The 21083-nt window shown below is 34.8% G+C and overlaps 2 protein-coding genes, 1 long non-coding RNA gene and 2 pseudogenes across 8 annotated transcripts; 2 read left to right on the top strand and 3 right to left on the bottom strand.

Annotated features, from left to right (window-relative positions):
- Positions 1-4828: 4828 nt before the first annotated feature.
- LOC111215008 lies at positions 4829-6798 on the bottom strand. 3 transcript variants are annotated; one of them, XR_007339199.1, is made up of 3 exons: positions 5610-6798; positions 5435-5510; positions 4829-5343 (listed from the first exon to the last, which is right to left on the bottom strand). It is a non-coding gene; the product is annotated as an uncharacterized LOC111215008 (long non-coding RNA). The 3 variants fall into 3 exon arrangements; XR_002664133.2 differs by having other exon boundaries at positions 4829-5510; XR_002664131.2 differs by lacking the exon at positions 5435-5510.
- Positions 6799-7834: 1036 nt separating this feature from the next.
- On the top strand, positions 7835-14582 carry LOC106445677 (dihydrolipoyllysine-residue acetyltransferase component 1 of pyruvate dehydrogenase complex, mitochondrial-like). 2 transcript variants are annotated; one of them, XM_013887273.3, is made up of 23 exons: positions 7835-8099; positions 8410-8466; positions 8895-8955; positions 9035-9068; positions 9380-9429; positions 9520-9564; positions 9660-9733; positions 9873-9942; positions 10327-10515; positions 10623-10667; positions 10781-10854; positions 11261-11330; positions 11607-12005; positions 12547-12607; positions 12684-12728; positions 12820-12903; positions 13254-13330; positions 13403-13465; positions 13579-13649; positions 13745-13805; positions 13902-13962; positions 14052-14132; positions 14230-14582. In XM_013887273.3, exons 1-23 carry the CDS (start codon positions 8005-8007, stop codon positions 14286-14288), a joined length of 1926 nt encoding a protein of 641 aa, XP_013742727.2. In that variant the 5' UTR covers positions 7835-8004; the 3' UTR covers positions 14289-14582. The 2 variants fall into 2 exon arrangements, with proteins under 2 accessions (XP_013742727.2, XP_048633983.1); XM_048778026.1 differs by having other exon boundaries at positions 9380-9564; positions 14230-14539.
- Positions 14583-14675: 93 nt separating this feature from the next.
- Positions 14676-15429, bottom strand: LOC106445678 (annotated as a pseudogene).
- Positions 15430-16324: 895 nt separating this feature from the next.
- Positions 16325-17527, top strand: LOC111215339 (annotated as a pseudogene).
- Positions 17528-17925: 398 nt separating this feature from the next.
- LOC106445679 lies at positions 17926-20597 on the bottom strand. 3 transcript variants are annotated; one of them, XM_013887274.3, is made up of 6 exons: positions 20433-20597; positions 20202-20325; positions 19976-20129; positions 19740-19911; positions 19356-19644; positions 17926-19265 (listed from the first exon to the last, which is right to left on the bottom strand). In XM_013887274.3, exons 1-6 carry the CDS (start codon positions 20459-20461, stop codon positions 18105-18107), a joined length of 1929 nt encoding a protein of 642 aa, XP_013742728.2. In that variant the 5' UTR covers positions 20462-20597; the 3' UTR covers positions 17926-18104. The 3 variants fall into 3 exon arrangements, with proteins under 3 accessions (XP_013742728.2, XP_013742729.2, XP_013742730.2); XM_013887275.3 differs by having other exon boundaries at positions 19740-19884; XM_013887276.3 differs by having other exon boundaries at positions 20202-20341; positions 20433-20566.
- Between the last annotated feature and the right edge of the window lie 486 nt (positions 20598-21083).

Here is a 21083-nt window from a genome sequence, read left to right as displayed (position 1 = left end):
TAGCCTGCCCTTTTTTTACTAACATTGCATGTTTCATTAAGGGCAATTAAGTAATATTAATAACACATCTATATTGGGTCATTATTTTTGGATCCATCCCACATCAAATCTCTCTTGGGCCATTTGGGCCTATTAAAAAAATCAGATTCAATTCTCACTTTTTTTTTCCTTTGGGCCATTGAGTCTAAGTTCAAATATTTTTTTTCAACTATTCTTAATTATTATTTTTTTATTTTCTTACTATAATTTAAGCATTCATAAAAATAATTAAATTTTTTTATTGAAAAGTATAAATCTTTATTAAAAGTATATAATTTTTAATTAAAATATTAACCACATAAGAAAATTAATTTATTAGAGTTATACCAACTTAATTCATTAAAAATAAAGTTTAATTTTTTAAACATAAATAGTCATTTAAAATAAATAAAGATAAAAATTTTAAGTCTTTTATAAAATAAAACACAAATATATGAAAATGTGATATTTACTAAATATTTATCAATTGAAAAAAAAATAATAAACCCGCGCTTTGAAAGCGCGGTCAAAATCTAGTAATTACCTTAATTGTAATTCAATATTTTACGCAGTTTATCAATTTCATTAATTATATTACCTTAACAAAATATCACACCATTAATTATTTTACCATATACAAATAGTGCAGATTTTTGTTTATTAGTTAATAAACATTAACTTTGTGACAATTATAAAATCAAAAATGTAAAATAATTGAGTTTTGCATATAGTTAAACGTTCAGTTTAGTTTGTTTTACTAATTTTTTTTAATTTTAGTATCAATCAGTTAAAAATTACTAGGCATGGGCATTCGGGGTCCCAATCGGGTTTCGGTTTAATCCATTCGGGTTTTGGTTTTTCGGGTTTATCAAAACCAACCCCATTCGGGTTATATAAAAGTTCGGTTCGGGACCGGTTCGGGTTCTATCGGGTTCGGATCGGGATTAGTAAATCTTCAAAGAACCGGTATAACCCATTGTACTTTCGGGTTCGGGTCCCAATCGGTTCTTCGGTTTAAAAATACCTGATTTGCACCTATTTTGTAACTAAAACATAAATGAAATCAGTTTTTCGGATTTAAAATACATGATTTGTACATATTTTAATAGCCAAAACATAAGTAAAATCGATTCAAAAATAAGAAAAAACATCAAACGTTATCATTCAAAATCAAGCTAAAGATAAACATTGTTATTGATAAAAAAGAAAACCAGATAAATGAAATCATAAAACAAAAACTAAGTTCTCATGAAATGAGAAACATTATTCAATGAAAACAAAACCAAAATCTAAAAACTTTAGGCTTCAACTGCCACATTCCACCATCAACATTCATGTAATAGATGATTATTTTAAAAGTTCAATAATATCTTAAAGTATTTTTCATACATATTAAGAATTAAGATCATATTTGGTAGAAGTTCTTTTTGTCATTTTAAATGGTTCGGGTTTTATCGGATATCCATTTAGGTTCGGGTTCGGTTCGGATAATACCCATAACCCAAAATACCAAAAAACATGATCCATTCAGTATTTATGTCGGGTTCGGATCGGTTCGGATTCATTTTTATCGGATCAGGTTCGGTTCAGATTTTCGGGTTCGGTTTATTTGCCCAACCCTAAAAATTACGTAGCCAAAAATATAATTCAAATACATGTTATTGTGAATAAAATAATAAAAATGTATTACATTTATTATCACTTAATTTTTCACTCCATTTAATTATTTTACTAAATAAAAAAAATATTTCTATTTCACTTAATTTAACCAGACACATAGAAAAAATATGCTTTATTAGTTTATAAAATCAGTTAGGCATGAACATTGACTATCCATTTAGGTACGGGTTGTTCTCTTCGAGTATCTTTTTCTTTTTGAAATTAAGCTCCGCTTGAATATTATAAATTTATGTGTGGGTTTTGAGTTGAGTCCTTTTAGATCTTGATGAGTCCAGTTCTGATTTATAAGAATCTAAAAATATCTAAATAAAAAATGTATCTGAAAAAAGTTTAGATATTTGTACCAAAAATAACCATATTACCCGATTCGATCTAGATCTTTTGAATTCATTTAGTTATGTTACGAAATATGTGATACTAATTATGAAAAACAAATATCAATATGTAACAATGTAAGAATCAACTAGATTTTGATCCGCGCTTAAAAAGCGCGGGTTTTTTGAATTATAAAAAAAGTTAGAAATGAATTAATATTTTGAGGCTGTTGTACATTATTATGTTACAAAATTCTATTATATCGAAGAATAGTTTTAAAAAAAATTATATAATTAATGAATTAGTTTATTTGAGATTTGTATATACATTATTATGTAACTTTTTCTTAGGCGTGTGCATTTTACCGAAGCTGAAAAATCAAACCAAGACCGACCCAAAATACATATGCAGTTGAGAGTCCATGACAAAGTACCTATCCATTATTTTTTTGGACATGCGGGTCTATGTTTGAGTTCGGAATTTCGGATCCTATCCGAGACCAGATCGGATATGTACAATACCAGAAATATTTGTGTATAGTAGGTATTTTTGGATATTTCGGATATGTTTTGGCTACAAATAAGGTCTTTGGTTATAGTTTGGGGTTCAGGATAAAATTAAAAAAAATTAAAAATAAATTTTGGGTCGGTAAAATTTTGGCTATTTTTGTTTTCTTCGGTTAGATTACGGGTAAAATTTTGTATCTTTTGGGTAATTGAATATTTTAAGATATTTGTTTGGCTTTTCGAGTATTTTTTGTCTTATGTATTTTTTCAATGTTTTCGAGTACTTCGAGTCTTTTTGGGTCTAAAATACCTGAACCAATTTAGACATGTTATGTTTCCAAAAATTATATTTTTTTTTACAGATATTTGAATTATGAACCCGAACCAAGCCACACCTGAAAGGAATCGACCCTAATCCGAAAAAAAAGAATTTCAAATAGTTAGTTATGTTCAAATGTCTAGGACCGAAGCATCCGGATCCGAAGACCCGATTGCCCATGTTTACTCTCTCTTATTATATTTTATCTGCATTTCATAAAAGTAAAATTTGTTGTGTTGGTGAGATTTAAGATTTTTTTATTGATTTTTGGCTAGTTTAATAGGATATAATTGTAGGAATTTTAATAGCTTTTAAACTTATCTTAAATATCAAATTCTATTATAAATACTCTTATACAAATTTTATTAAAGTAATATATAATTTTATTTTTAACAGATAGTTTGCTAAAGTTTTTTTTATCAAATTTGGTTTTGTAAATATTTAAAACTATAAAATTTTAAATGACATGGTATAATATGCTGTATAATATATGCCAACTCATTTTAATAATTGATATCTAAATGTTATAGGTCCATTATTGAACATAAGGTATGGTGTATAACGTTATTGTATAATAACCATAACGTTAGATGATACACTTTTTTTTGGAGAATAAATGTATCACATGAATGAGGTGAATAATTTTTTATTTTTTTTTGGATCCGGTTTTAGCATCTACAAAAGCATAATCGGTTTTAGCAATATAGATAAGTGATAAACATTTTAGTATCTAGAAAAGTATATTCGTTTTTTAAAATATTAATCACGCGAGTTTAGTCAAATTTAGCATAATATCTAAACTAATTATATTTCCAAAATCATGTATCATACTAATTCAAAATTCTAGTCCGTGATACCTTAATAAGTCATCATATAAATCTTAATAGGTTAGTTTAAGGATTTATCACTAAAATATTGGTCTATCGATTGAGTTATAGGGTTTGGTTTAGGAAAAATAGCCATATGGACGAAAAATATCTTAATGTGTGCATATGCTTATGATATATGAAATACATGGTTCCGTAAATAGGTTGATGCTCTTATAAATTGATGAAAGAGATCTAGATTGGCAGATACATCATACATGACTACTTAGAAATTTATTGGGTGAAAACGGTCACATTTTTATTATGAGATTAATGAGAAAGGTTTAGAGATTGGTCCCGTTTTTAATTATTTGGTATAATGTAATGTTTTTAATTTATCGAATGATGTTGTATAATAAATAAGGGGATTGACTAAACCACTAAATTTGATATGTATCTCATGTTACCTTGTATTATTAAGAAAATATTAAGACCAGAAAATAATTAGCTAATTTATAGGTCAAACAACCTTATTTAAGTAGATGTTTTAAGACTCATTCTCTTTTAATAGTATAGATAGGAGAAATAATAGGTAGACCAATATACTATTAATTAAATGAAAGGGTGCAGTAACCTTGTTTAAGTAGATTTTTCAATACTAATTCCCTTTTAATAGAATAGACTAGGATATGACCCGCGCTTTCAAAGCGCGTAATTATTAATTTATTAACATGTCAATTTGTTCACTAATATGTTTAGTTATGTGCGTTCGATTTTTAGTTTACTTCTAAAATGTATTTTTTGTTTCCGATTTGGTTGTGGTTTTTGGTTTTTGGTTCAAGAAATATAGTAATTGTTCGGTTATTTATGAATTTAAGTTTGGTTTTAGTTAGTTATTTAGTTTTTGGTTTGATTCAAATAGTAAAGTTGAAATATGATAAAATTCCGAGTTCAATTCAAGTGCGTGGATCAATTTTCAATCTTGATTCTGACTAAAATAACTATATTTTTAAACTTTGATCTTTCTGGATTTGTTTTTTTTTTATTTTTCATCCTATAACTAAAAATGAGTTAAAAGTGACTGAAAAACAACTCACCATATGCTATAAATGTCATAAGCGGCCAATCATGTACTTGTAAACATATATATTGATTGTTATGTTTAGAAAAAAAAAAGTGAGGAAAGGCTCAAGGTGTTTGCTTAACTGGCATGAGATCAAGATTTATAAAAATAGAATTAGTTCGATAGTTCTGAATCCTGCTTACAAAGATTACAAAAAAATGTGTTAGAAATCAATGACAACACAAGTAAACACTCCAAAACGTAAAAACCGAAGCAAGTGTTGATGAGGTTCTTGACCAGCACGTTGAGCCCCGGTGCTGTAGAAGATTCCGGCTGGCTTACCAGCAAGTTGTAGAATCCTCCAGAGGCCACCAATTTTGTCTAAGAATACCTTGAACTGGGCAGCCATCATACCAAACCTTGTTGGGAAGCAAAAGACAAAGCCATCAGCCTTGGCAAGGTCATTGAGGGTGATAAGAGGAGCATCACTCTTTGGCGGTCCACTCATTTAGAGAGCACGTCTTTTTGGAGCGTCTCTGGTACATGTCATTCTGTTAAGAACAAAAGCTTAGCTCGATGCTTCAGTATGAATGTCTTCTTATTTCTTTGAGAGGATGCAAGTTAAATTTAAGGTAGCTGAAAACATGCATCAGTGAGATAAAAAATGTTAAATCACTCAAAAGATTATCACATAGCATAAAAATGGTGACAAATAAAAGACATTCACCAGTAAATAAAAATATAGAAATGTATTCCCTCTTTCATTCACACATAAGAACTTGTTTTTAACTTCAACTCCTATTCTGTTTCAAAGATTTCATGGTCAGTTTCTGTGTCTCATTGTAGCCTATAATTGTCAGATATGCTTCATAGAAAAGCTAGTAAAGAGATCACTGACTAACCTGCCAGAGTTTGGCATCGATCACCATCAAGAGAAGCAGCACTTTCCTAATCTCTTGTAATAGTTTCTCCACATATCCGTACATTGAGTAGTACCTGTTACACTCCATCACAATTATAGGGCAAACTCAATAACATTAACCAAGAGAGAAAAGTCGTTGCCTACAATTCAGTCATTAACTTCTTTGATGCCAAGCTTCTGATCAACTTGTAAATTCTAAAGATAAAAAAATTCTCAGTCAGAAAAGCCATCAAACTTAATAGCAGATAATAAAAAAAACAGATTCTCGTGTCTATTGGTAATAACTAAAGCATCCAGGAAGAAACTACAAGTTTAAGGACACTAAACAGAGCCACACTCTCAGAATTTCATACGTCTTCAGGGAAACAGATCTTGTTTCTTAAAATCGTGAACAGGTCAAGATTAAGCTACAACCCCAACCCAAAATTGAATAAATACGGGACGGTTCAGCGCTAATCTAAACAAAACCTACTTTGAAAAGTTTTGCAATCGAGCAATAAATCGCAGAAGAAACCTATAAAACCTTCAGGATGGAAGGGGAAATAAGTTAAAACCTCTAACCACATTGATGTCAGGAAGAAGAAGAAGAGGAAGGCAAAGAAGGTTTGGGCGTAAAATCGTGTTCATCTTCGCCGAAATGATCGTCGCTGATCAGAAGCTCCCTTCTATTTAATCTTGTATCTGATTGGCCGAAATAAGTGGCGAGAATATTTAAAAAAAATCAAAAAAGGTAATGGCATTCTCTTGTAAATAACTTGAAAATCCAATGGCAGAATCCTAGTAAGTATTCTGCTTTAATAGTATAGATATCTGTGCGGATCCGTGGGTCAATATCTAGTTTATGTATAAAGATATTTCAGAAGCAATATCTATTAGTTAAATTGTATTAAAGATTTTGAGTTGATAATCAAGTTGTAAATGCATGTTATATTTTATAAGGATTTTGATTTGATAATCAAAGTTAAAAATATGTTATATTTGTAGAAGGATCCTGATTTGATCATCAAGTTGATAATCCAACGAGAATTAAAAGTTAATTGTTATATTTCCTAGGGCTGGTCAATATGGTAAAACCGAACCGTACCGAACCGAACCGAATCAAAATAGACAATATGGTTTGGTTTTGGTATATACCATATAAACCGAATGGATATAACTTTATAAAAACCGTAGGATTTGGATATAGTTTGGTATATAACCGATTAAACCGAATAAACTGAACAAAACCGATTACAAGTAGAAACATGTAAATATGTATCTATTTTATAACGATACATGAAAATCTATTTGTTACATAAGTTAAATTTGTGTTAATAACTATTACCATAATTTTATAATAATAAAAAACCTTAATTTGTAAAACACTTGAACTATAACTAAATAACAATACATCACAATTCAGACATCTTATTTTCTAAGTCTTTTTTTGATATGTTTGCTTTATTTTAGTCTTCACTAAATTAATATGAAGATTATAAATTTGATGGATAATAATTAATAGAAAATTTTCAATTAAAAAAGCATAACTTTAATGAACGCTAAATATAGAAGAGTGGAAAAACTTTTCCTTCATGTTTTTGTTTTGTTTCATATTTTTATTTTTAAAATTTAAAGTTCTGATTTTAGTTATAGATTTGATTATTTTATTTGATGGTAGAAGCATTTTTACTTTTTTGCTCATTTATTTGAACATGTAATATATTTTTAATAAATGACGGTGTTGACAATATGACTCTAAAATTCATATAACATGATCTCAAACAAAATAATTATGCTTTTTGGTATAAAACCGAATAAACCAAAAATCGACGGTATATAAACCGAACCGAACCGAAGTAAATATGGATTTAGAATGGTAGTTATATCTTACTAACCGAAATACCGAAAACCGAAAAAAACTGAACCGATATCCGGATTGAACACCCGTATTTCCTTCTCATTGAAATTTTCAACTTGTTTGTAAGGAAGGATGTAGTGGTAACGCTTGCAAGAAAACCAATCACAAAGCCCTTAATCGAGCGAGCGCACTGGTTAAAATTGTTTTTTTGAAGTTCTCTCCACTCTAACCAAACCAGTAGTAAACTCTTCGGTTATCAAACTCAAACCAAATATTATAAATATAAATCAATGTGGGGTTTTGGGTTGATCACAGCAGCGATTACTGGTATTTCTATTCGGACCGGGTCGGACCGGAATCTGAACACTTTCGGCACGAGAGGATCATCTCTCGTTCATTGCTGGCGAATGCGATCTGACCAAAACCAAAGTTTTTCGATTTCATCGCCTCTCTCTCTCTCTCTCTCTCTCTCTCTCTCGCTTTCATTTCGTGAGTCCCCAAACCCTCCACCCTCCTCCTCTTCTCTCGAATCGCTGACATGGTGCTTCCGCTCCTCCGGCACGCAGCGATCGCCCGCACTTGTTCACTTCTCAGAGCTCGTCTTCTCGCTCCCGCCTCCGGATTCCACACTCGGTACGCTTGATTCCGTTCACGCGTCATCTCTCTCGAAATTTCGATCCCGCTCATCCATTTGTGATCCTTGACAATTGTACAAGTGACTTGGTCCATTGACTTTTTTTGGAGTTCTGATTTGCGTATTGTATAGTGATTGATGTTCAAGAGCTCTTAGTTTTGGCGAACTACAATTATATATATGGATAGAACGAATGCCAATCTGTTATTTTTTGGAATTGATTGAACTATTTTATTTCGTGAATCAATATCGCGAGATGATTTCTTTTAGCTTTCTAATACATATTTGATTATGAACTCTCTGATTCAGCTTTTCTAATGGAGTATACCACTCGGACGACAAGATTAGTAGCAGTCATGGTGCTAGGTATGTGTTTCTTTCATACCATTCTTCTTGCTAACTGGTGATGGCTGGCTGCAAGAAAAGGATTTACCTTACCAAATTGTTGTATAATTAATATTGATGTTAACAGTCTTTTCCAGTTCCTATCCTTTTCTATAGGTTTGGTTCTGTCCTGTACATTTTTATTTTAAGATCTCTTTTTGTTAGAGGAGGTGTTTGAGTTTTGTCTATACGATGATAGGACAAGCTTTTTTTTTATATAGAAACTAACGCGATCGTAGGCTTTCAGGGTTTTAAGATTTTATTTAAACTGAAGTTGAGGTGGTTATGGAATTCGTTTCGTGTGTGTTATTCACAGCCCACTGAACATATCCATTATTCAATGAACTCGTTTTTGTATATAATTTGGGAGTATAAGTGTTTGTTCTTCCCTGATTTTGTCTGTTTTACAGTTTCAGGCCTGCCTCGATAGACATGATTACAAGAATGGATAATAGTCATCCAACGTCCATTGTAAGCTTTACAATTAATGCACTTTTTAATCTTCATCTATTCCTGTTTCTCACATATTTTGTTTTCCATTTTCTTCTAGCTGCGTTTTGGCATGCGGAACTTTTCATCAACAGGTATTCACAGATTGTTGTGTCATCTAGTGAAATAAACATCTTTTTCAATTAGTCTACATATGATTTCCACTATTGAATTACTTAACCCGTCAATACTGGGCTTTCATATGATAAATCAATCTACAGACAAATGTATAGTAATTATCTTAAAGTAAAAAAAGATATGTTGGTTGAGGCAGATGCAAAACTCCTCATAACACTTTTCTTTGATGTTTGTGCTTCCATCTTACGTTTAACTTCAATATAGCGACGGAAGATGCAATAGATCGTACAAGATTCTCCTGTTAATTTTATTTTTCTTTTGGCTGTAGGACCCACACCACAGACAGTTCTTACAATGCCAGCCTTGTCTCCTACAATGGTTAGGAAATGGGACTTCAATCTTGTAAAAACTTTTTTGGCCTCCCTGCAAGAAGTGCATTGTTTTATTATTTTTTTTGGGTTTTTGCAGAGTCATGGTAATATTGCAAAATGGTTGAAGAAAGAAGGCGATAAGGTGGGTTTATCTTATTTTTGGCTGACAAAACCCCAGTCTATGATATAGAATGTGGAATCTCAGTAACGGATTTGAATTTTGGTTCTTTCTGACAGGTAGAGGTGGGCGATGTACTATGTGAGATAGAGACAGACAAAGCCACTGTAGAACTTGAGAGTCAAGAAGAAGGGTAATTCTGAAAAGCCGGTTCATAATTTCGTGTGTTTTAGTTTCTGTTTTTATATTCCTCTCTCCCGTATTTCAAATATCTCCCTCGTCATAAGTATATGCAATTCTCAATTGGCTTACAATGATGCCTGGTTTTGTAGATTTCTGGCCAAGATTGTAGTAACGGAAGGATCAAAGGATATTCCCGTTAATGCACCAATTGCAATAATGGTAAGCACAATTGCTGTCATAATCATCTTAAAAAATAAAGCAAGATTTCGCAACAGGTGATGCAGTCATTGAGCTTTGTTCATCAGGAGTTCACTAGTCTTTAACTAGTCTGTCTTGGCCTCTTCATTTTGTTTTGCTCCCCTGGGTTTGCATCCTGAAAGACTTAGCGAGTCATATAAATCTATAATGTTGCTTAATCAATGTTTATTGTGGAAAGGATGACCAATATCCAATCTTCGTACTGTTCCTTCTAAATATTATTATTTCATACCGAGTTATCATGTCATGTCCCTTACATGATATGTCGTGTTTTTGGTCAGCCGATTGCTTCCTAAATTCTGATGGATAAAACGCTAATCTTAATCTTATTTAATTGTAACGAAGGTTGAGGAGGAAGATGATATTCAAAACGTTTCTGCTGTAGAAGGTGGACAAGTTGGTAAAGAGGAAACCTCAGCTCCTCAAGAGATGAAATCTGAAGAAAGCACACAACAAAGAGATTCCATTCAGCCTGATGCATCAGATCTTCCCCCACATGTTGTCTTAGAAATGCCAGCACTTTCTCCCACAATGGTATGGAATTTCGCACATTTATGCTAGCTTGTTTTAGATGAGAATGCATCAACCTCTTATATGATATCATGAGACCCTAAATCTTTTATTTGTTTATTGATGTGCAGAACCAAGGTAACATTGCCAAATGGTGGAAAAAAGAGGGTGACAAGGTTAGTTTCTGGTGACCAAACTGAAGAGTAAATTGGCATTGTACTTTTACCCCAAGTTATAAAGTGTAATGCATCTTCCTGTATTGCTTTTTTTCTTGTTTCCTGCTCAACAGATTGAAGTAGGTGATGTCATAGGTGAGATCGAGACTGACAAAGCCACTCTGGAATTTGAAAGCCTTGAAGAAGGGTATACCAAACTTCCTGTCGTCTTATTCGTATAAGCAATCACTTAGCGCATAAACAATATTCCTTTCTCTAAGCAGCCTGGTGATGTTAATATTTATTTTTCTAGGAAGCCTGGTGATGCTCATTCTATATAGTACTCATAATCTGTAGATACTACTTCTATTTTTTTTGGTTGGTTTTAAGTGAGAAATAATGTTGATTGAAAAAGTTAGGTCAGCTCTTGTTTAAGTGTTCTCCCTTGAACTGGTAGTCCTATGGTATAAAGATTGATTTCATATTTCCTAGTCTAGGTATGAGCATCGACTTACCTCCATAACAGAAGATTTACCTGAACTGCTGCCTTCGTATTCTGATGAATAATCTTATATAAATAAATTGTAGAACTTGATCGATTAATTTTGGTGTAGGTACTTAGCTAAGATTCTAATTCCTGAAGGTTCCAAGGATGTGGCTGTCGGAAAGCCGATTGCACTTATAGTAAGTTCCTTAGTTAAGAAGTACATTGACTAAATTTTTGATGCCAGAAAAATGTTATCATACATATGTTTTGCTTTCTCTATGTAATGCATGTTTTGTGCATAACGACTGTGCGCTCTTCTAGCCTCCGTGTAATGTTTTACTACAGTATGCGCTCTTCTAGTTTCATTCTACGATATGTATTGCCTGAAGTAGAATTTATGCTTGTCCGCTACATCTTTGAAAATACACTTGCTTGCAGATTGAGAGATATTAAAGGTTAATCCTTCTGTGTAGGTTGAAGATGCTGAAAGCATTGAAGCCATCAAGTCTTCTTCCGCAGGTGGTTCTGAGGCTGTTACTGAAAAACAAGCCCCTCAAAGTGTTGCAGATAAATCCGGAGGGAAGAAAGCAGGCTTCACAAAGATCAGTCCAGCAGCAAAGCTATTGATTTTAGAACATGGATTGGAGGCATCATCAATTGAGGCCTCGGGTCCCTACGGTACATTACTGAAATCGGACGTTGTTGCCGCAATTGCTTCTGGGAAAACATCTAAAAAATCAGTGTCTACGGAGAAGAAACAGCCATCAAAGGAGAACATATCTAAATCTTCTTCCGTATCGCGGCCTGAATCAAAGTCTTCTGTGACACCGTCAAATGATTATGAAGATTTTCCCAATAGTCAAATTCGCAAGGTAATTAATTAACTTTTATTGCTCTCTTTTCTGATAATAATAAAATGTATCCTGTAAAGTTTTGACTTCATAGTACAATATGCTGGCCTTTTAAAGTTTCTATGTCATTTTAAAGAAATTTAGAGAAATTGCCATCAAAAGCCAGTTCTTTCAATCTATTCTGATGCGTAGGGCTGAAATAACTACCTAATGCATGCTGCTGTGAGTTGATAAATACGTAGTCAAGGTTGACCTTAAGTTATATGGTTGATTACATTCTGCATGTTATGGAACAGTTCATTTGACACAGCCATAGAGTTGCACAAGGATAAGTTGCCCAACTTTGGTTGCAACTTTCTTGATCTGTATTCTTTGAGATAATGGCTATACCAATGGGTGTTAGTAGCTTGTTTCTAATCTACAACTAACTGATAATCTACTAGCTGATAGTTGATGGAATGTGTTCCATCATCACTCGAGGGAAATATACTTTCAGCACTGAAGTTTGCTACTATGATCATAATAATATCATGACTTCTCTTTGACTTTTCCCTGTTGACAGATTATAGCTAAACGTTTATTGGAATCAAAACAGAAAATACCCCATTTGTATTTATCATCAGGTTGGTAATTCACAAACTTTGTATTTTTTGTGTGTATACTATTTGCTGATTAAGCAGCATTTGTGTGCGCCTGCAGATGTTGTATTGGATCCTCTTCTTGCATTTAGAAAAGAACTTCAAGGTTTGTCGACTGCTCCTTTTCCTCTTTTTTTCTTTTCTTTTTGTTGACAACTCGAGGGGCTCAGATTGAACTGTGGTTTCGTGATCTGCAGAAAACCATGGTGTTAAAGTGTCGGTCAATGACATAGTTATCAAAGCAGTGGCAGTCGCACTGAGAAATGTACGACAAGCTAATGGTGAGATATGATTTCTCCTTGTAAATGATGCTACTACAAGTAATGTAATAGTCTTAGTTCATTCCACAAACCTATCTATGAGTAACTAAGGAAATGCGGCATCCATGTTAAAATAATAATTGCAATGCCATATGCCTCCGCTTTAGCATATTTAGTAAATGGTTTGAGGTAGCTGGACGGACTTATGATGCATTTTGTAATTCGGTTTTAGCTGTTATGAGTAGGATATTTTTCACTTTGAGTTTGATGTAATGATCTATGGAGTGCAATCATTTGGTTATCATCTTTCCTTGTGCTTGCCTAAACCTTCTTTTTGGTTGTTTAAAGTGCTTCGTCTTTATGTCTGGCAGCTTTCTGGGATGCTGAAAAAGGAGAAATTGTTTTGTGTGAGGATGTTGACATATCAGTTGCAGTTGCAACTGAGAAGGTACCCTCTTGTGTTAGCTTTTCGGATTATTTGAATAGTTAATCCCTTTCTCATCTTTGGCATGTGTTGCAGGGCTTAATGACTCCAATTATCAGAAATGCAGACCAGAAATCTATTTCTGCTATTTCCTCTGAGGTAATGTATTTTTCACTGAATTTCAATTAATAGGCCAGGCTATAGAGTACACTTGTTTGATCAGTTCTCACCATATGTCATGTGCTGATTTTCTTAAATGATTTGTGGAGCAGGTTAAGGAGCTGGCACAAAAGGCACGATCTGGAAAGCTTGCTCCTCATGAGTTTCAAGGAGGGACATTTAGGTATCCATTATGCATAAGTGCTTAAAGCATCGTCTGGGAACTATGTGAAATTTTTCCCTACTTACTGAGAAAACCATTATTTATCGTACTTACAGCATTTCAAACCTCGGAATGTATCCTGTGGACCAATTCTGTGCAATCATTAACCCCCCTCAGGTAATGATCCACCCTTAATTACAGATGGAAGAGTAAGTTTTTGCTTGTTTGTGACGTTTGTCGTGAGTAAACTCATGAGCATCAATTCTCTTGCAGGCTGGAATTCTAGCAGTTGGTAGAGGAAATAAAGTCGTGGAGGCAATTCTTGGAATAGATGGTGAGACAGCTAGTAACATCCTTTTGGATTTTCTATTTTGATTTGTGTATAACAAGCTCTTTTTTCTTTTTCTTTTGTCATTGTTGCAGGAACTGAGAAGCCTTCGGTTGTAACAAAAATGAATGTGACGCTATCCGCTGATCATCGGATCTTTGATGGACAAGTTGGAGGTAATAGAGAGTAGTACACTTTTGCATTCAGTAGTTTCTTCACTGTGTGTTCTCCTTTGATACTCATTCCTTTTTTATGATACTGGTTTTGTTTCAGCTTCGTTTCTGTCTGAACTGCGTTCGAACTTTGAGGATGTTCGAAGACTTCTCCTTTGAGAATGGTTCAGCTGTTCAACAAATGAACCCTTGGATGATTACTGCATAATAAACCTTGGACCCACGTACACATCCAGAACCATAACTGTTGGTCAACAGTACAAGCTCTGAATCACTTGTTTCATTTTTTACAATTTGGTTTCTGACTACCAAAAATTTGGTTTTGGTTTACATTTCTTCTCATAGATTCGTATGTTCTTGAGGTATTATTGTTTGCCCGGTCCTCTGAAAAATAAATAATTTCAGCTGTCGATAACACACTACAACAGGTGAAATGATAAAAGTTTTAACCAATCCAAAACAATTTGACGCCCCTTTTCTTTTAAGACTTGCCTGCTAGGCCAATGGACCTCGTGATACGGTGAAAGTAGTGTTTAATCACGCAGATGAGCCAAAACTTTTTTTGTTACATGATCATCAGACCACTGTATCCTTGACATTTAACAAACATTAATCAATTATCTCCATGATTTGAACACGAAAAAGCAAAGGTATAGTTAAATTCAATCAGAATCAGAGTCATGCCTCCTCTTTCTTATGCTTCTTCCGGTCATCTGGATCACCAGTGTGTCGCTTCTCACGTTTTTCATGTCTCTCTTCCTTTTTTCTCTTGGCAGGTTTTCCTTCCTCATGCCTATCCTTCATTTGGTTCCTCTCAGTATCGTCTGGTCCATCTTCAACAGTTTTGGTCACTGATGTATCTGCTGGTAAACGTGCAGGCACTGCATCTTCTGTCTGAGAGGATGTAAGGGTGCTTGGATCTTCCCAAGGTCGTGGTGCCCTGTACAGAGTTGCAGAGAGACATGTGAGAAGATAAACTACCAATAAAGTATAAATCCACCAAAATAACAACAAAGTTACAAAAAGTAGAGTTAGTTACAAAGAAAAAAAGAACATATACCTAGCATAGCCAAGGCCGTGAACCCACACAGCACCCAAGTCCTCTGCTGTTGAACCCTCTTCACAAGTTCAATAAACTCTTGCTAGTCAAGGCGATTGCCTTGTGGTCTTGTAGAGGAGTTTGGTGCCAAACCCAGAGCCTAGCTCCCTATGGCTTGTTCCTCCTGTTCCTTAACTCTTTGAATCTCCTCTTTCATAGGGACCCCCCTTGCTTTTTATCTCTAGCATACCAGTGAAGTTTTTTATATTCAGTTTTTGAAATGGAATGTCAGTCAAAAGTTCTTCACTGAAGAAACCTAATAGCTAGAAAGGAGTAAGAAATCATGAATAAATATGCGTCAACCCCAATGAGACTATACAGAGCAAGTAAAACACACACACAATTTTGGAAAGAATATCTGAGATTTTGAACTAAGGATAGTGGTGTATTAGTCACAATATATACCACCAACGGACTTGATGAAGTTAAGATGCCTTAAACTTTCCACCGGTTATATATTGTAGCAATGTTTCAGAACTAGAAAAGACACAAAAAGAGCTAATAATATGATGATGATGACGAAATAAAGGACTTTTAGTTATGTGTTAAGAGCTACGTGAAAGCCTTTCTTGCATTCCTATTAGGTGTGAATCTATCTACCAATCACGGCATTAATACCAGAAACAATTCAACAAAGTTATCTAATCATATAGTGAAGAAGAGGGACTACTAGTTAACATACAACTACAGTGTCACCGTGTAAGGAGCTGCAACTTCAAAAGAAATCAAGAAAAGGGGAGAAGAAAAAAGGGAACCTTTTTGCCATCTACCAACAGGGGCCTTGCCTTGATACTGTGACCCAAGTAGTTCTCCCTATGTTTATCAGCTCGCTTCATCCCAGCTAAACTCTGCATGTTCATATAATACAAAATGTAACACAAGTCTCCGTCATTCACAAGCAACTAGTGTTCCACATCTAATCAAATTCAGCTTGACTATAACTATGGCTAACGCCTCTGATCAAATTCAGCTTCTCACATAAATGCTTATTATATACCCAATTTACATCTTCAAACTCTAGACTCGAAACCAAAGTAACAAGAAAGGAAAAAAAACTCAAAATTAAGTTTGATGATATTATGTACCTTTGATTTGCCCTCAAGAAGCTAATCAGCTTCAAGTTGATGAAGATTGAGGAGGAGGACGGTGCGATTTGATTTAAATTTATTGAGGTTAGAGTTTTTGAAAACGCAGATCCTCAAATATAAAAATATGGGCTTGTTAGTGGGCTATCTCGTCTAGGATCGGATTCAGGCGTTGGCCCATTTAATACTACAAAACAGAAGTTGAAAAGAAACGTGTCGTGTACGAAGGAGAACCGATCGACAACTGAATCCTAACAATGGCTGAAGCCGAGCAGCAGCACCGTACTCATGGCTTCGACTCTCTTCCTCCACTCCACTGAAGTTACCTTCTTTCATCTCCAAGTTTCTCAAACGTAAGTCTCTTGCTTCTGTTAGTGACTCCGATGGTCCAAAAAAACCCACGGGGTAGTCTCCAGCAGCTACAAGGAATCTCATAACTCGAGCGTCTCTTTCCCGTACAATCCGGCCAAGAACATGGAGCCACTCAAGTTTGAAGCCGAGGGAAGCTCCGGGAGGACTTCCAACTCTTTCGTTCTTTGGCAGGTATTTGATTATATGAGAAGTCATGGCATTGTAAATTTATTGTTGGTGCTACATTGAATGTTGAGATGATTGCAGTTTTTTGTTTTGCTTCTGCAACTATAGTAGAGGACCTTATTTGCATATACTAATTATGCTCACTTGTGTTGCTCGCTTTTTTTGTTCTTGTTTTGTACGTTGTTCTGTCCTCACTGTTCCGTAGTGTTAACCGCTTGATGATTAAGTAGCATTTTTGTTCTCATGGTGTTCAAAGCCTCTGCAAAATGTTGAAGTTTTCATGGTTTCAAACACTATTATTGCCAGGTATATGCACTTGGAGGGTTTCTTGTCCTGAAGTGGGCGTGCGCGAGATGGAACGAGAGGAAGGAAACTACTGCAAAAAGAAGACTACGGATGATGATGATCATGATCAAGACTAGTCATATTGCACCCAAGACCGGGCAAATAAATAGAACCCGAAATTCCGAACCCGAAGTAAATACCGATTGGATCTTGTTTTTTGGTATTTTGGGTTATGGGTATTATCCGAACTGAACCGGAACCTAAATGGGTACCCGATAGAACCCGAAAGATTCAAACTTCCCCCTCCCCCAAAATAGCTTGTACCAATCAAGATCTTAATTCTTAATATGTATCCAAAATACACTAAGAAATTATTGAACATCTTAAAGTAATTATCTATTACATTAGGTTGATCGTTGAAGTTGGCGGTTAAAGCTTGAAGTTTTCAGAACTTGGTTTTCATTTTATGATTTCTTTTATTTAGTTTTCTTTCTATCAATAACTATGTTTACCTTTCGTTTGATTTTGAATCATCACGTTTGATGTTTCTTTCTTATTTTTGAATCGATTTTACATATGTTTTGGTTACAAAATAGATATAAATTAGATATTTTAAAACCGACACGATTGGACAAAACCAAAACCCGATTAGAACCCAATGCCCATGCCTAGTATCTACTACTCAAGAGTCTTTGAGTTTCATCTAATGACTATTAGTTTTTCAACAGAAGGTTTTCCCTTATTCCCTTGTAAAAAAAAACTCACTAATCAATCAAATGAAGATACAACATAATCAAGAAACCTTGATTTAATACCCCACCGTACTGCTGACCTATAATTACAAAAGCTATGAATCACCGCATACATCACTTTTTGCCTCTTCTTTACAGTAGTGTCTGTCCAAATTCATACAAGGCCGGTACATACAGTCTACAAACATGGTACACAACAACACACACTCCAACAGAATCAATCATACTCTCGCCTAAATAAGCCGTCAGTTGAACCACCAGTAGGAGGCAGCCCAACCGCACGCGTGTAATAAGGAGTCGAATACATTTCTCTACTACGCAGAACTGGATCAGGATACAAACTTGGACTAGGTGACATTGACAGGGGATTATATGTACTTACCTGTCTATCTAAGCTGAAGCTAGTTGAGGATAGTTGTTTACCTTCAAAACCAGATGGTCTGACACCCTCTGAGACCCTTGGTGCGCCTTTATAAAGTCTGGCTTCTTGAGTATCCACAACCGGTTCACCATCTTCCCTGAAGCCTGTCCATAGTTTTGGTCCACCAATGTATGGGGTGGTCAAAGGCCGCTCTTTGTCTAGTAAAGTTTTGGTGAAAAGCTGATCTTCAGGTAACAAAGGAAGGTCTCTCTCAGGTATATGGTTAACAAGAGCTTTCTGAGAACTCAAGGCTAAAAAGCTGTTCCTCGTTGACGCATCAGGTGAAAAATCAGTGGGTACTCTGAAAAGTCCAGCACAGCCAACAGGAAACTCTAGCATGGACCCGACGTTGGAAGCAGGGAGAGTTGGTCTGGTTCCAAATGCTGGCTCTATAGGTAGTGTGTTCATATATGAACCTGGGGTTGAAGGATAAGAGCTCTCAGAAAGATACTCAGGTTTTCTGATATGTAAGCTATTGACTTTCTCTTGCAGAGACAGCTTAGCTTGCTTTAGCGCAGTGAGGACAGTATCACAGGTATCAGACTTTTCTTTTGCCGCTGGAACTAAGGGATAATCTATCTTCTGGATGGTAGTAGCATTACTACAAAAGGAACCACCTCTAGAGTTTGACCGAATCGTTGATGAAGATTGCTCAGAGATACCTTTACAGCTCTGTGGATGGGAAGACTCACTTTGAGGACTCTCAGATATATGTTTCCCGTTGTTTCTAGATAGAGAAGCACCTAGTTCCACAGGTTTGGAACCGCAACTTTTGCAGCACTTATCAGGTGATGTTACTGAATTATCAAGTGAACCATGTGAAGAAGTTTCAAGGTCAACCTCATTGGCCATAGGCTTTGTATCACAGAGTGAGGGTAGGACTAGTGTGGAACCTTGAGCTTTTTCTCCATTACTTTCATCCGTCACATCTGAATGGCTTCCTACGTCACATACATCCTGCAAGATTGAAGAAATCAAAACATATAGGCATCTAAACATACCATCATCACAAATTTAAATCATGTGCTTGAGACATAGGGGGCATACCAGAGAAGATGATTTATTCTCCCATTGCTTCTGAGTCTCTTCCATATCTTCGTAAGCTCCAACAACTTGTGCGCGTTTTCTTAGAGCTTTCTCCAACTTGATGTCAATACTGTTTCCCTTCTCTAAAACATTTGAACATGACAACTTCTGCAAGCTTTCTTCTCCCTTGATAACAGTAACAACATCAACCACAGTTGTGGATGCTTCTTCACTCGTTTGAGGAAGCACTTCTTTTCCTTGAAGATCAACAACTGTATCTCCATCTCTCTTATGATCTTCAGATACAGTTCTGGAAAGAGATTGTAAATAATTTGTAAGCACATGACATTGGCACAATCCATTCATATATATATGCAACTGAGCAGCGGAAGATAATGAACAGACCTTGACTCGCTGCGTTTTATTTGGCGACAAGATCTTCCTTTCCGGTGGTGTCTTGGCGAGGAAAAGTAAGCAGACACGAAGCCTCTCTGTCTCCTGTTACGTGACTCCTTGTTCTTGTCGGAAGAACCAGCTTCTCTCCTGCGTCCTTTCCAGGATAGACTTTTAGCAGACACTAGAAAAGAAGAAACAAATGCTGAGGAACTCAATTCAACACCTGAGATGATGGGAACGCTTACCTGAGTTAGTAGTCTGAGAGTAGCTTTCTTGATCAGAGCTTGAATCATCTTGAAACCCGTGTTCTTCGAGGATAGCAAGGACATCAGCAGTAGCCTGTTCGGCCTTTTTTCTCTGTAAAGACGCAATCTTGAGCTGTTCTTCCAGCTCTGCTACCTAAAGATTCAGGCATAAAAAAACAGTTCACGAACAAGTTAACAACAAATTCAAACAGAAAAAGATACGAACTTTATCAGAGAGGCCATCAAGCTTAGCTCTGGCGCTCTTGGAAACAGCTCTTTCAGCAAGTAAACGTGCACGGAGAAACTCAATGGTCATTGTCGTAGGATCTTGTTCGTCTGAATCATTACACCTAAATCAAAATGCAATTAGAAAGTCCATGTGATTCCAGTCAACATGGTTGTTGATACACTCTATTGAAGGAGACGATTGATTTGGGAGAAAGAGACACAAACATACCGATGATGGAAGTTGTCCTGATGCGCCATCAAAAAGAAGATCTCCTGCTGCTAGTTTCGAAGATTTGTCTGAAAACTTTTTGTTTATGCTGCGTAGAGCTTCCGGTAAGAAGCCGTCGTTAAACTTTACCAATCATGGTTTAGTTTTACTTTTCAAAGTTAAAGCCTACATCAAATTTCTGTTAATTTTTATCAATCATGCTTTACTTTTATTTTTAAAGCTACAGCAAAAAAAACAAACATTTTTTTTATGTATTTTAGTTAAAAAACTTACATCTTTCATTTATAGGCTGTAGAAACTGTAGGATAAAAAAATCTATAATATAAAATAAATAAGATAATCATAATAAGAAAAACATCTATAAATATTTTACTCTAATTTTTGGTGCTTTTAAATTATTGAAATATTTTAAATAATATAAATATTATTTACATATCGCATTTTAAATAACAATAAACTTTGATAATTTTTAAAAATATTAATATAAATTATTTTAAGTGATAAAATAATAATTATTTTATATATACATCACATATTTCACATGTTTTATTTTAAAATATCTGCAGCATATAGATTATAGCTACAACAAATTTAACTACATCAAAAGTTTCTGCAAAAATAATCTACAGTAACAACTTTAGAGCTACAACC

This window comes from Brassica napus, chromosome A4, assembly GCF_020379485.1.
Source record: "Brassica napus cultivar Da-Ae chromosome A4, Da-Ae, whole genome shotgun sequence".
NCBI lineage: Eukaryota > Viridiplantae > Streptophyta > Magnoliopsida > Brassicales > Brassicaceae > Brassica > Brassica napus.
The sequence above is the reverse complement of the archived record's forward strand: the minus strand, read 5'-3'. Positions and strand labels throughout refer to the sequence as shown.